The sequence below is a fragment of the Ranitomeya imitator genome, chromosome 5 (genome assembly GCF_032444005.1).
Source record: "Ranitomeya imitator isolate aRanImi1 chromosome 5, aRanImi1.pri, whole genome shotgun sequence".
In the NCBI taxonomy this organism is placed as follows: domain Eukaryota; kingdom Metazoa; phylum Chordata; class Amphibia; order Anura; family Dendrobatidae; genus Ranitomeya; species Ranitomeya imitator.
The window spans coordinates 579,006,647-579,020,272 of record NC_091286.1 but is presented as its reverse complement, the minus strand read 5'-3'; the positions used below and the strand labels follow the sequence as shown (position 1 = coordinate 579,020,272).

The 13,626-nt window shown below is 42.2% G+C and overlaps 1 protein-coding gene across 1 annotated transcript in view; it reads left to right on the top strand.

The window, feature by feature from the left end:
- The window catches only part of DNER (delta/notch like EGF repeat containing), a 411,277-nt gene that overhangs the window by 233,153 nt on the left and 164,498 nt on the right, over positions 1-13,626 (top strand). Inside the window, exons 4-5 of the mRNA XM_069727849.1 lie at positions 1,399-1,565; positions 3,350-3,495. Coding sequence (XP_069583950.1) covers positions 1,399-1,565; positions 3,350-3,495 — 313 coding nt within the window. The remainder of the gene's footprint in view (positions 1-1,398; positions 1,566-3,349; positions 3,496-13,626) is intronic.

Genomic DNA, 13,626 nt, shown 5'->3' with positions numbered 1-13,626 from the left:
GCTTCAAAACCACATGGCATCGCAAAGGTGAGGAGTACAAAGAAAAATGCATGATGCCCACAGTGAAACATGGTGGTGACAGTGTCCTTATGTGGGGCTGCATGAACACTGCTGGAGTCGGGAGCTACATTTCATTGATGCTATCATGGATTTACAGATGCTCTGCTCTATATTGAAAGAGAAGATGCTGCCATAACTCCGTGCTCTTCATACACATGTTCCAACATGACAATAATATCAACCACGCATCTAATTAATTTTTGTTTAATGATTTTTTGCATTAATTAATTTGAGTAAAACTGAAGATTTTGCAATGAAAGTTATATTATTAACTTTACTTTAATGTTATGGATTAAAAGAAATATTCTGAAAATTGTTCTCCTGTTCACTGAAAAATTTATTAAAATCTTACATTTCATAGGGGGTCTACTAATTTATGCAGAGTACTTCATATTGCAGTGTAGCTATAGCTGCACTCATAAAATGCTCATTTTTATACCTGGATTATGCAGCCATGCTGACCTGAACTTTCAAAGTATATACATCAGCCTCATCAGGTTTAACAGATATCTTTACTACTGAATGTATTTTGTATTGTGAATTTTAGTGACAGATCCACTTTAATCAAAACCGCTGCTCATTGAGGGCTTATGAGTCCAGTGGGTGGTCGTGGCCTGTGATTAAATATTTATTTATGCACACTTATGCTATGAAGGCCCAGGACTGCCCCTTTGACACCTAAAAATGAGCCGCAGTTTCAGTTAACAAAATCTTTACCACAAGGCCATATATGAGCCTGTTCATCTGTAGCATGCACCTAGCAGAATTAACTTTTGTGCCCACCTCTCTCTTCATTATTTAGGTGGGTCTTCATCTTTTCTGCATCAGATGGCAATAGTCTCTCCTAGGTTTAGGTCCTGGATGATGTGTCCAATGATACTCAGCTGATTCTTTATGATTTGCTATTGATGTTTCTTTTAAGTAAAACATAGCAATGAAAGAGTTACATCTAGTTCCCCCCCCAAAAAAAATGCCGTTAAGAATCACTGTATAGACCTAATACTGCGAAGCTTCTCAGTGGTCTTTTTGCTTAAGATGTTCATGGCAAGTCAAGCATTCTCAGCCCTCCGTCGCTCCCTCCCGCTGCTTCCTGCGCTTTCCAGCTCACTGGAGAGGGCCACAGCTAATACCCCCGGGGAAACAACCATTTTTACATTAGGATGGGCAAGTATTTTTACCTATGGAAACAGTATTAAAAATATGTTGTCAAAAAATAGGTCACTCTCCTGCTTTGAATCTGGTGGGGAATGTATGGAGGTTGTCGCAAGTCTCACTTACTCAGGTAATCTGACAGTTAAATGTGGCAAGGTGACATGTTTCTGTTCTTTGGATCCCTAGAATCTCTCAGGATGCCACTGCCTCCCTGATTCTGCTATGGAAAGTGACCGCCGGAGGCTTCAACCAGTGTTCCCTGATAGATGGCAGAAGCGTTACCCTTCTACAGGCCGCGGGTGGCCTTGTGTTCCCTGAAGAAATGTTAGCACTTGGAAACAATTATTTCATCGGTAAGGATGAGTGTTTTTAATTATGTTATGCTTCCAAGACTGAAAATGATGCATTATATTATAGAGACTTTTTAATTAAACAGAATCTGTCAGCAGGATTTCACGCCCCAAACTATTTATATATGTATGTAGCTCTTCCAAAGATAAGTCAAGCAACGCCTTTACATGGCCCGTCCATATCTATGCTAGTGATAAATCACTGTTTAACTTGATATGCAAATGAGGCCAAAGGACTAGGGTAGATCTAAAGCCCCTGTAACTCCAGCTCTATTCCCCACCCTTTCCACCTCCTCCTCCTTGACTGTCAGCTCTTTTACATAAAGTCAAACAGCATGGAGGCAGTCACTCAAACAAGAAGAGGCGGAACTGGGCGGGTAATAGAGCTGGAGTGACAGAGGCTTCAGATCTGCAATATCCATATCTATGTCAATTCAGACATTGATTTCTCAGTAATGGACGAACGGACTGGCCTTGTAAAGATATTGCTGGATTAGTCTTTGAAAAGCTACATGCGTATATACACCGCATTCCAAATTATTATGCAAATGCTATTTTTTTCTGATTTTTCCTAAATGGTTGATGCAAATGAATCAGTATAATGTTCAAATCATCAACCATTAGTGTATAAATCACATTTTAAAGGACAAACCTCCCAATGATAACAGTATTTTTTTCAAAACTAAAAAAACTCAACAGTTTACAAATATTTTATAGGTTGTAAAGAACAGAAAACAGTTATTTGTTGAATTTGCAGCATTAAGAGATTAAATTTACTGAAATCAAGGACATCTTAACAGGACAAGTTATGGGCATAGTGATGAGCCAACGTGCTCCGATAACATCTTATTCAAGCAAGCTCGGGTGTTATCAGAATTTCTCGGGAGTTCTCGTATATTATGGTCGAGTCCCTGCGGCTGCGTGATTTGCAGCTGTTTGACAGCCTCGACACATGTGGCGATTCCTTAACAAACAGGCAATGACCACATGTGTTGAGGGTGTCAAACAGCCACAAATCATGCAGCCGCATGGACTCGAACATAATATACGAGCACTCCCAGATGCTCGGGTAACACATGAGCATGCTAGGATAAGACGTTATCCGAGCACGTTTGCTATTAAATAGCAGATTAAACCTGTAACAACCCGTGGATTTCTACTTTTTGGGGTGTGTTTACACAAAGCAGATACGCTTTCGATTTTCTTTCCTAACTTGCGGTTATAAAATCCACAGTGAATTGCAATGGCAGCGTAGCAAAAATTGAAGTGGGAATTGGTCAGCTCACCAACTTGGATCCTCCGTCCTGATCACACTTATGACATAGAAGAAAAGAAGAGTTGTTTCAGCTCCAGGGTAAAATTCAAAAATACTTTAATAAATGCTAAAATAGCATGGCACTAGGCTTGTCGCAACAAGAAGACAGAAAGCGACATGTTTCAAGCACAATCGTGGTCGTTACCTGAGCAGCTCAGCTATGAGATTTCATCAAACGTCCGCCGCACAATACAGAAAAAATAATCAGCACCAATTAGTCTGCACTGCGGGATTACATCTGCAACATGTCAATTTATGCTGCAAATTGTCACCATAATATCACCTTTTCCAGTCCATAGGGAGAAGTATGCGGTACATCGGCATCAAAATCTGTAACAATGATTGTGGTGCCTTAAAGCAAGACGATTATAAATGAGACCTCATGGAAACATTTGGATAATTGATGTAGCCAGCAGCATGATTTTCTCTACAGCTTATATTTAGATAACAGTGGTTTAACATTGTGTTCTAGGCTTTGTGAACGATTCCGTGAGTAAGTGCATTGTGGCTTTACGGCTTGTGGTGGTGGTTAAAGTCACTGACTGCATACTGGAAGGAAGAAGCCCTGAGGCCCCGCATTGCTTTGGAAAAGGAGAATGTGTTACTAAGAAGAAAGAGGTGAGTGAAGCAGTGAATTCTTTAAATAGGTTGTTTTTTACTTTTCCGGATGAGTGATATGATATTACATACTGAATAGATTCACACACAATGGCTCCATGAAATAATTCAGTTGCTGAAATGATAATGAGAAATATATGCAAAAGAGTATAAAAAACATACAAAATATCAAAAGACGTATGATGGCAATAATCATGTATTGTACTTAGCCTCCATATCTGGGTGAGTCCCGCTTCCCACCGCTATAAGGAAACCAGATTGATAAGAACAGACTCTTTACTCTGTATTTTATAGTCTTCTAGCCCCCTTGATGTGTCTAGGAGGAAAGCTAAGATGGGCATAAATCTTTTTAGAATCAAAACAAGATTTTGTGTAGTGTGGTACTGTGGTATGTCCTAAAGTAGCTAGTTAGGAATGTTCTGGTTCCTAGTAGCTCCTGTCTCAAAAGATAAATCAAGGTCGTAACTAAAAATATTAAAATGGTAGTTCAAACTGAACTATTTTTATATTTTTAGTTTCAACTTTGATTTAGCCTTTCCAGTACAGGGATATTCTCATGTTAATAAATTGTTTTAGTTAGTTAAAGAATTTAAAAAATAAGCAAGTTGACTTGCTTTTTCTATCTCCTCTCATTTTCCTGGAATGAGAGCTTTTGTCTTACATGGTGTATAGCTGGTTTCCAATAGAGCGTGGCCTCTGGACCCTGGCTGAGTGTGTGCAGCAGTTACTTTCCATTAGAGTCGTAAGCTCTCTCCAACCCTTTGATTTCTACAAAACATTTAGCCGCTCGCCCCTCTCCCCTTCCCTCTCAGCATCTGCCTGTAAGACTACTGAAAATCAGCCCGCCACTCTTTTGCAAAAGTTAAGGTTTGATACCACAAGAACCTCACTGTTATTTTCTAAACGAAATGTAAGAGCTTTCATGACCGCTAGTCAAATCGAAGAGACCACAGACTACTTGTGTTCCCACCAGTGTAGGTCAAACACACAAAATGCGCAGATAGGTAGAAAAGAAGATCAGCTGTGCAGCAGAGAAAGATGTTTGCGCCATAGCTAGCTAGGGAGTGGGAAAGAGAAATTATCTCGGAGTTTAGTGAGCTCCACAGAGGAGTATTCAAAAAGTTCAAGTGTCACTTATATTCAAACTAGTGTGTTTCATGGAAGGAGACCTGCCTGAGAGTACCGCTTTTACAGAAAGGATAGTGTCACATAGCTGTAGATCGGGTCGATTATGCTGTTGGCACTCTGATCAAACTGTTCAGAGTTTGATCCAAGTGTCAGCATAGTGTGATCTGATCCTCTCGGATGAATTTTGTTCTCAATCTTCTCCATTTTGTGAGTCTACGGATGTCATCTGTGTGCAGTCCGTTGTTTTCCACGCACCGATAGACTTGAATGAATAGGTAAATGGCATCCGATTTCAAAGTGAAATTACCCGTGCAACGATTTCTTTCACTTACAGATTTTGTCAGTGAAAACAATCATGCATCAGCACTGCCCCAAAAGGTGAGGAATAACAGTGACACCTCAGAGGGAAACTTAAATTGCATCCACCAACATGTTGAGGTGATAGTTGTATGATAGGGTGAAGATTATCTACCGACAGGGCAAGAGATGGCCACATCAGGAGTCTGAAAGCTGATGTCTTTGTGTGAAGAAGATCTCCACAACAGAGATGGCTAGGATGAAAAACTGTTACATGGTAGCTGATTGAGGAGACCTCAAGAGTACACAACTTGACAAGCTACTGCAGGACACTACTTTTATGTGAGGTAAACGAGAAAGAAAAATTGGCAAAAACTGTGACAGAGTGAAGAAAGTGCTGCTGGAGAGATTGCCAGCAGGTTTTATCAAGTACGGTATTTGTAAAATGTCACCATTGTCAGTGCACTATTTTATGTGTCAATTGTCTCAACGTGTACAAACTAAGCTTGTCGCTGTAACGCAAAAAAAGTGTTTTTACAATACAGTTTTTGGCCATGTGGCACCCTAACGACATAAAACTGATATTTCCTACAGACATTTATTCACTAGAATATGAATGATGTATACATTTTTATTCTATATGTATATACTGTGAGTGAACATGGCTAGTACATTTGGCTCTGCAGGGAAATTTCTAGTAGTCTACTCACATGCCCTTGAGGTAGAATGCTTATTCTTGAGAAAAACAAAATCCATTAAATAAAATTATACTTATAATTATACTTAAAGCTACAGAAATGTCAAATATTCTATTATGACTTTATTATTTGTAACTGGTGCAGGAAATATATTACATGGTAACATAGTTAGCAAGGCCGAAAAAAGACATTTGTCCATCCAGTTCAGCCTATATTCCATCAGAATAAATCCCCAGATCTACGTCCTTCTAAAGAACCTAATAATTGTATGATACAATATTGTAAACACTCTAGGAAGACATCCAGGCCTCTCTTGAACCCCTTGACTGAGTTCACCATCACCACCTCCTCACGCAAGGAATTCCAGATTCTCATTGCCTTAATAGTAAAGAATCCTTTTCTATGTTGGTGGAAAAACCTTCTCTCCTCCAGACGCAGAGAATGCCCCCTTGTGACTGTCACATTCCTAGGTATAAACCGATCCTCGGAGACATATTGGTATTGTCCCCTTATATACTTATACATGGTTTTTAGATCGCCCCTCAGTCGTCTTTTTTCTAGACTAAATAATACTAATTTTGCTAATCTCTCTGGGTATTCTATTTCCCCCATCTCCTTTATTAATTTTGTTGCCCTCCTTTGTACTTGCTCTAGTTCCATTATATCCTTCCTGAGCAGCGGTGCCCAAAACTGTACATGTGCGGTCTAACCAGGGATTTGTACAGAGGCAGTATAATGCTCTCATCATGTGTATCCAGACCTCTTTTAATGCACCCCATGATCCTGTTTGCCTTGGCAGCCGCTGCCTGGCACTGCCTGCTCCAGGTAAGTTTATCATTAACTAGGATCCCCAAGTCCTTCTCCATGTCAGATTTACCCAGTGGTTTCCCGTTCAGTGTGTAATGGTGATATTGATTCCTTCTTCCCATGTGTATAACCTTACATTTATCATTGTTAAACCGCATCTGCCACCTCTCGGCCCACCTTTCCAACTTATCAAGACCCATCCGTAGCAGAATACTATCTTCTCTTGTATTAACTGCTTTACATAGTTTTGTATCATCTGCAAATCTCAATATTTTACTTTGTAAACCTTCTACCAGATCGTTAATAAATATGTTGATGAGAATAGGTCCCAACACCGACCCCTTCGGTAGCCCACTGGTCACAGCGGCCCAGTTAGAGAATCTATTTATATAATTGCCTTGTAATTTTTTAATTTCATGTTCTGTCCAGATGTCACCGTATCACAGAATTCCCAGCAGAGGAAGTTCACCGACCGCCATATTGGGACACCCAAGTGATGGGGGTCTCAATATGGAAACTGCTGCTGGTACCATCCTATTGTGCAGTACCACCAGTGGAACACCGTCGCACCGCACACACAGACACACACACACACACACTCTCTGTACGCCGTGCGCAACACACACACTCACATTCTCACACTCACATTCACAGTCACTCACACTTTCACACTCACATTCACACCCATATTCACACACACATTCACACTCACATTCACACTCAGTCTCACATTCACACACACTTACACTCATGCAGACTCTTGCGTGGTACCACCAGCGGAACACTGTTGCAAACATGCCACCGCCGGGATGTACGACGTGTCTACAGGCAGAGGAAGCCGGTCACATTAAAGGGGTTTTCTCACGAACGAAGGTTCATTTTAAAAATTGACTGTGTCTGACCGTGTACTGAGCATACCACATCTCCTGGGGAGGAAGCAAAAGAAAATACTGACATTACAGCAGGGGATCACAGTGGATTCAATTTGCGAGGTAAAATATTTCACTGACTGTTTTAAAAAAATATTTTATCTCACCAAATGTATCCTCTGCGATCTCTTGCTGTAATGTCAGCATTGTCTTTTGCTTCTTCCCCTGCCCAGGAGCTGTGTTATGTTCGGTACACAGTCAGACACAGACAGTTTTTAAAATGAACTTTTGTTCGTGGGAAAACCCCTTTAAAAAGCAAATATCAATGCCAACATGCCCCCATCTTGACATTACCTCCCTCCTGTTGCGATAGCATCGGGCCTCCATCTAGTACCATTTATAACCACCTTGTGCTTTCTATCACTAAACCAGTTACTTACCCATTTACACATATGTTCCCACAGACCCAGCATTCTCATTTTGTGTACCAACCTCTTGTGCGGCACGGTATCAAACGCTTTGAAAAAATCAAGATATACCACGTCCAATGACTCACCTTGGTCCAGTCTATAGCTTACCTCTTCATAAAAACTGATTAGATTGGTTTGACAGGAGCGATTCCTCATAAACCCACGCTGATATGGAGTTAAACAGTTATTCTCATTGAGATAATCCAGAATAACATCCCTCAAAAACCCTTCAAATATTTTACCAACAATAGAGGTTAGGCTTACTGGCCTATAATTTCCAGGTTCACTTTTAGAGCCCTTTTTTAATATTGGTACCACATTTGCTATGCGCCAGTCCTGTAGAACAGACCCCGTCATTATAGAGTCCCTAAACATAAGAAATAATGGCTTATTACATTACTTAGTTCTCTTAGTACTCCTGGGTATATGCTATCTGGACTCGGAGATTTTTCTATTTTAATCTTATTTAGCCGGTTTCACACCTCTTCTTGGGTTAGATTGGTGACACTTTTAATATAGGGTTTTCTTTGTCTCTCGGCATATCACCTAGCATTTTATTTTCCACCGTGAATACCATGGAGAAGAAGGTATTTAATATATTAGCTTTTTCCTCATCATCTACAACCATTCTTTCCTCACGATTTTTTAATGGGCCTACACTTTCACTTATGATTCTTTTACTATTGATATAGTTCAAGAACTTTGGGATTAGTTACTCTCCTTAGCAATGTGCTTCTCGGTTTCCTTTTTGGCAGCTTTAATTAGTTTTTTAGATAAAGTATTAACCCTGCTGTTTTGTTCGCATTTACTATACACTTGTAGTGTTCCGGGTCACTATGACCCGGCTTATTAAACCTTGATTTTAGACACTCTAACTCCATTTTTTTTATACTTTTTGCTTACTAGACTGTTTGTGAACATGTTTGGTAGTAAAAAAAAAGAAAAATGAACTATAAATCTTTCTATCTTAAAATAGAAAACTACACATATTTTGGAAATAAAAAACAAAACAAAACAATCAAATCAAACATTTTGTGATAAAAAATTAAAGATAATAAACATTACAATGTGAATATATTTACATGATCATATAAATTTACGGATTCTTGCATGAAAAACAATACACATGATTTTTGCATAGAAATGTTTTACAGCCAGAACATGTTATACTCGTCTTGTTGTCACAAGTAGAAGGGCAATAGCTGCATCTTTTTCTTTTGATGCCGGAAGAGGCCATAGGGGTAGAAGCACACAGCTGCTCTCCAAAGAAACTGAAAGGTAACATGTCTGGGTTAGCATATGTGTACTGATAAGAGCAGAGAAGATAAGAAACCTTCTGAAAACAAGCAGATAAGCCAGGAAGACAGACTTACTTAGCAAAAAAAAATTATTTGCAAGACTTTACAGCTCAGCTTTACAAAAAAAAAACGTCTTAGAAAGCGCGTTCTGAGCAGTCCGTTCTGCGCATAATATACACGTGTAGTGCACACCTAGTGATCTCTCCGGATGCACTCTACATTTTAGAATAGACTGCGCACCAAAAATAATCAATATAAAGCCATTTTTATGGTGCGCAGATCTCAATGCATACCCCCGGAAGAGCGCGTGTACGACCCCATTGAAATAATTTAGGAAATAAATCAATTGATATACAATAGTAGATGCAATAAATAGACCCAACTGAGGTTATAACTCCTTTATTTCACTGAAAATATGGCCTCACAGCTGTAAAAAACGATGTCGGGTCACTATGACCCGAACACAACAAGTGTAACTTTTTGCGTGTAGCAAAAAGTAAACGAAAAAAAAAAAATACTCATAGGTAGGTCCCCCCAAATGAGGAAAAGTCAAGAAGTTTTAGAGACTTACAGAAAAAAATCTACAGGGCCGCAAAAAGTCTGTTCGGGTCACTATGACCCGAACACAACAGCAGGGTTAAGGGCATCTCTAAGCAGGTCGAACTTTGCCTTCCTAAAGTTCAGTATTTTTGTGACTCCCTGACAAGTCCCTCTAGCGAAAGACAAGTGAAACTGTACAATATTGTGGTCGCTATTTCCTAGATGCCCGATGACCTGCAGATTTGTTTTTCTGTCAGGTCTGTTAGATATTAGGTCTAAAAGTGCTGCTCCTCTGGTTGGATTCTGCACCAATTGTGAAAGATAATGTTTCTTGTTTATTAGCAGAAACCTGTTGAGTTCATGGGTTTCGCAGGTCTCTGTTTCCCAGTTAATATCCGGGTAGTTAAAGTCCCCCATAACCATGACATAGGGTATACGTGAGTTCTGTGACCTGGAAAAATTACCCCAACCCCCTTAAACAGGCCTCTTAACAATCTAAAGAATAAACTTCTAACATACTCAAAACAGCAGACGGAGACATATGTTGGATTTAATTGGCCACAGCAGCCATTTTATTAAATAAAATATAACAGAACTTTTATAACAACCCAGAATAGGAGGGGCGGTCCTCGAAGCCCCAAAGTTATAAAACTCAGTATCCCAAAAACTCCACAATGTTCAGCCCAGGATGAGTCTTACCCCCAGCCGTAAAGCACCAGCTCAGGGATAGATAACAACCAATCCTGGTCCACCGAACCCACCCCCATGCCAGGGGCCCATAAATCCACCTCACGCGGGATAACCGTACCGCGCCTTGTTAAATTCTCTCATGGGGTGTCCAGGACCTCTCAAGATCCCCACCCCATTGAACCACGATTTACCATTTCCACCGACTTCGAGGACCTCCACCCCCGCCAACTGCCGTGACAATACCCTGACAGCATTCACATAACAAAATAAATACATTTAGGCGCCTCTTAAAACAATACTCCAAAAGCCCACATGTGCCGACTTCACCCCCCCATTACCCTAACCAAAAAAAGGGAGGGTGGGCGGGAGATTCCTCACTTGTCAAGCAGGCACCTAAAATGGATGCCTGCGTGAGGAGCGTGCCCCTTTTTATGTGCCCCCTCCCCGCAGTCCCCTAGTTCCACCCCTTATTTTCAAAAAATGCCCCTAAAGCCACCCCTCGAGCTCCCAGTTAACCCCTTCCAACCGTATCCCTTCTAACAGCTCCAGCTCCCCAGGTCCCACGTAACGCCGTCATGGCGGCCTCCCCTTACGTGCCGTGGGCCCCCCAGTACGGCCTTTCTTGACATAGGGTATACGTGAGTTCCGTGACCTGGAAAAATTACCCCAACCCCCTTAAACAGGCCTCTTAACAATCTAAAGAATAAACTTCTAACATACTCAAAACAGCAGACGGAGACATATGTTGGATTTAATTGGCCACAGCAGCCATTTTATTAAATAAAATATAACAGAACTTTTATAACAACCCAGAATAGGAGGGGCGGTCCTCGAAGCCCCAAAGTTATAAAACTCAGTATCCCAAAAACTCCACAATGTTCAGCCCAGGATGAGTCTTACCCCCAGCCGTAAAGCACCAGCTCAGGGATAGATAACAACCAATCCTGGTCCACTGAACCCACCCCCATGCCAGGGGCCCATAAATCCACCTCACGCGGGATAACCGTACCGCGCCTTGTTAAATTCTCTCATGGGGTGTCCAGGACCTCTCAAGATCCCCACCCCATTGAACCACGATTTACCATTTCCACCGACTTCGAGGACCTCCACCCCCGCCACGAACACGAATGGCCTGACACCTTAGCCATTCATGTCCCTCCACACCTTCAAGCTTAATTCAATGCCACTACGGATAACCAAACACCACATATCATTTCCCACCGCGTTCAGGTGCACGCCATCTGCTCTCCAGTAAGCTCCTTGACCTGATTCCAAGTCCACATGTCTCACGGCCAACGCGCCATTCCTCACCATAAACCGAGATATGGCCCTGTTTATTTTGATCCGGGCCCTGTTCACCCCCTCATGTGATCTAGCGCCTCTCCATCTTTTACGGGGAATGATGTCGGACCACACCAACAACACTTTTGGAAACATGACCCAGAACCTCAGGATATCGAATTTAATATCCTTAATCATCTCCCTACAAGACCGTTTAGCCAAATCATTCCCCCCTAAATGTATCACCACGATCTCCGGCACTCTATCCAGTCTAACAAAACGATGAAATTCAGGTAACCATTCCTTCCACACCATCCCCCTTTTACCGATCCATCGTAAAGTCACTGTCTCTCGAGAAAGACCCAACTGACGACCGTCCGGACGAACCGCAGCACGCAACGCAGCCCATACAACATACGAATGCCCCATGATCCAGACGAGCATCGGATCAGGCCCTGCAACACAGAAAGAAAGGCAACAAACAATTAACTTAACACAGCTTCTAACTCACAATAGGTTTGGGCGAACATACGACCGGAATCTTGAAGATTCCCACCTCCCAATTCTCCGAACCACATCCTCACCAAGGCCCCACCTAGCGGCCTCAGTCGCTGCCCCGATCCTGAAGGAGTGACCACTATATTGTGTTGCAGGTAAGCCCGCTGCCGCCAAACATTTCCTAAAAACAGAAATAAACTGAAAACGGGACAAGAAAGACCCATTTTCGTGCACCAGGAATGGCTCGTCTAACACCCCTCCCTTTGCCATGTACTTCTTCACGGATGCCACCGAGCACACCGGGGATCCTTCAACATTGAACAACACCACTTTGCACCCTTTCCCATACACGTCCGTTTTTGAAGCCTTAATAAACACCACCACCTTATTCCCTTCGACATCCACGTTTTCTCTTAACAAAATACCTTTTTTACTAACGGACGGGCTAACCAACTCACCTAACCGAAATGCCCCAAAGAAGGCCAAAGAAAAGGCTGCACGGAACAGAACCACTTCCCATTCGGAAAAACACACCTCTTGCAACTTCCGCTCAATGGCTGAGAGCACCTCATAAGATACGGGTCGCCGACCGTCCGAAGCCTTCCAGCCTTTCTTCCAACCCCGAACAACTTGCCGAACCAAGAAGGATTTAGTTATATCCTTACCCCCCCTCCATTTAAGGTTGAAGGCTAGCCCCGCCAGAAACTTATTCAAACGTGTCACAGACCAACCTGCCTCCCAATGATGACCTAAGAACAACAATAAACCATACTCCTCCTCCATATCCTGATCCATACTTGACATCCAGGATTCCCACAAGCTCCAAGCCTGATTATAATGAGACCAAGATGAATCCGCGAGCGATTTGGTAAATAACTCTGTTACGGCCCTGGCGGCAGGTTCCACAACTCCACTGGACAATCCCGGCCCGCGCTCACCGCCTGTGGTGCCAAATCCCGGAAAAGCTGCCACTGAAATTGAGAAAGAGCAACAACTATTGGATCAGGCGCTGACAAACTAACTTCAGATACAATCCATGAGTTAAACTTAAGACCCAGGAAAACCAAGTGCTGCAAGACCTTCACTACTGCAGGCGTAGCCGCTGACAATGAGTTTACCGCCGTCACCGTTCCAACATGCTCACAATGAAAAGAAATCTTCAAATTCCTCAATTTGTCACCCCACAGGGCCAACGCAACTACCCTGGGGAACAAATGCAACAGTAGCCGGTTGTTTGTTAACCCCTCCTCCTTCCATTCTTCTGGCCAAGCCGCTGCTGACCAGCTACCATGAAAGAAAAGACCAAAGCCACTCGTTTCAACGACATGCACCAAAATGCCCAAGGAGGTGGCATCTGCCACCGGCTGAATCCACAGAGATCTGCCACTGTACTCGTCAAGAAAATCCGCCCACATCTTCAAATCGTCCCGAAACTCTTTCTTTATCCTGATGAAATGCAAAGGGGACTTTACCCCTACTGTTGCCAAGGATAGGCGGCGGCAGAACGCTCGACCCATCGGCATGATCCTACATGCAAAGTTCAATTTCCCTAACA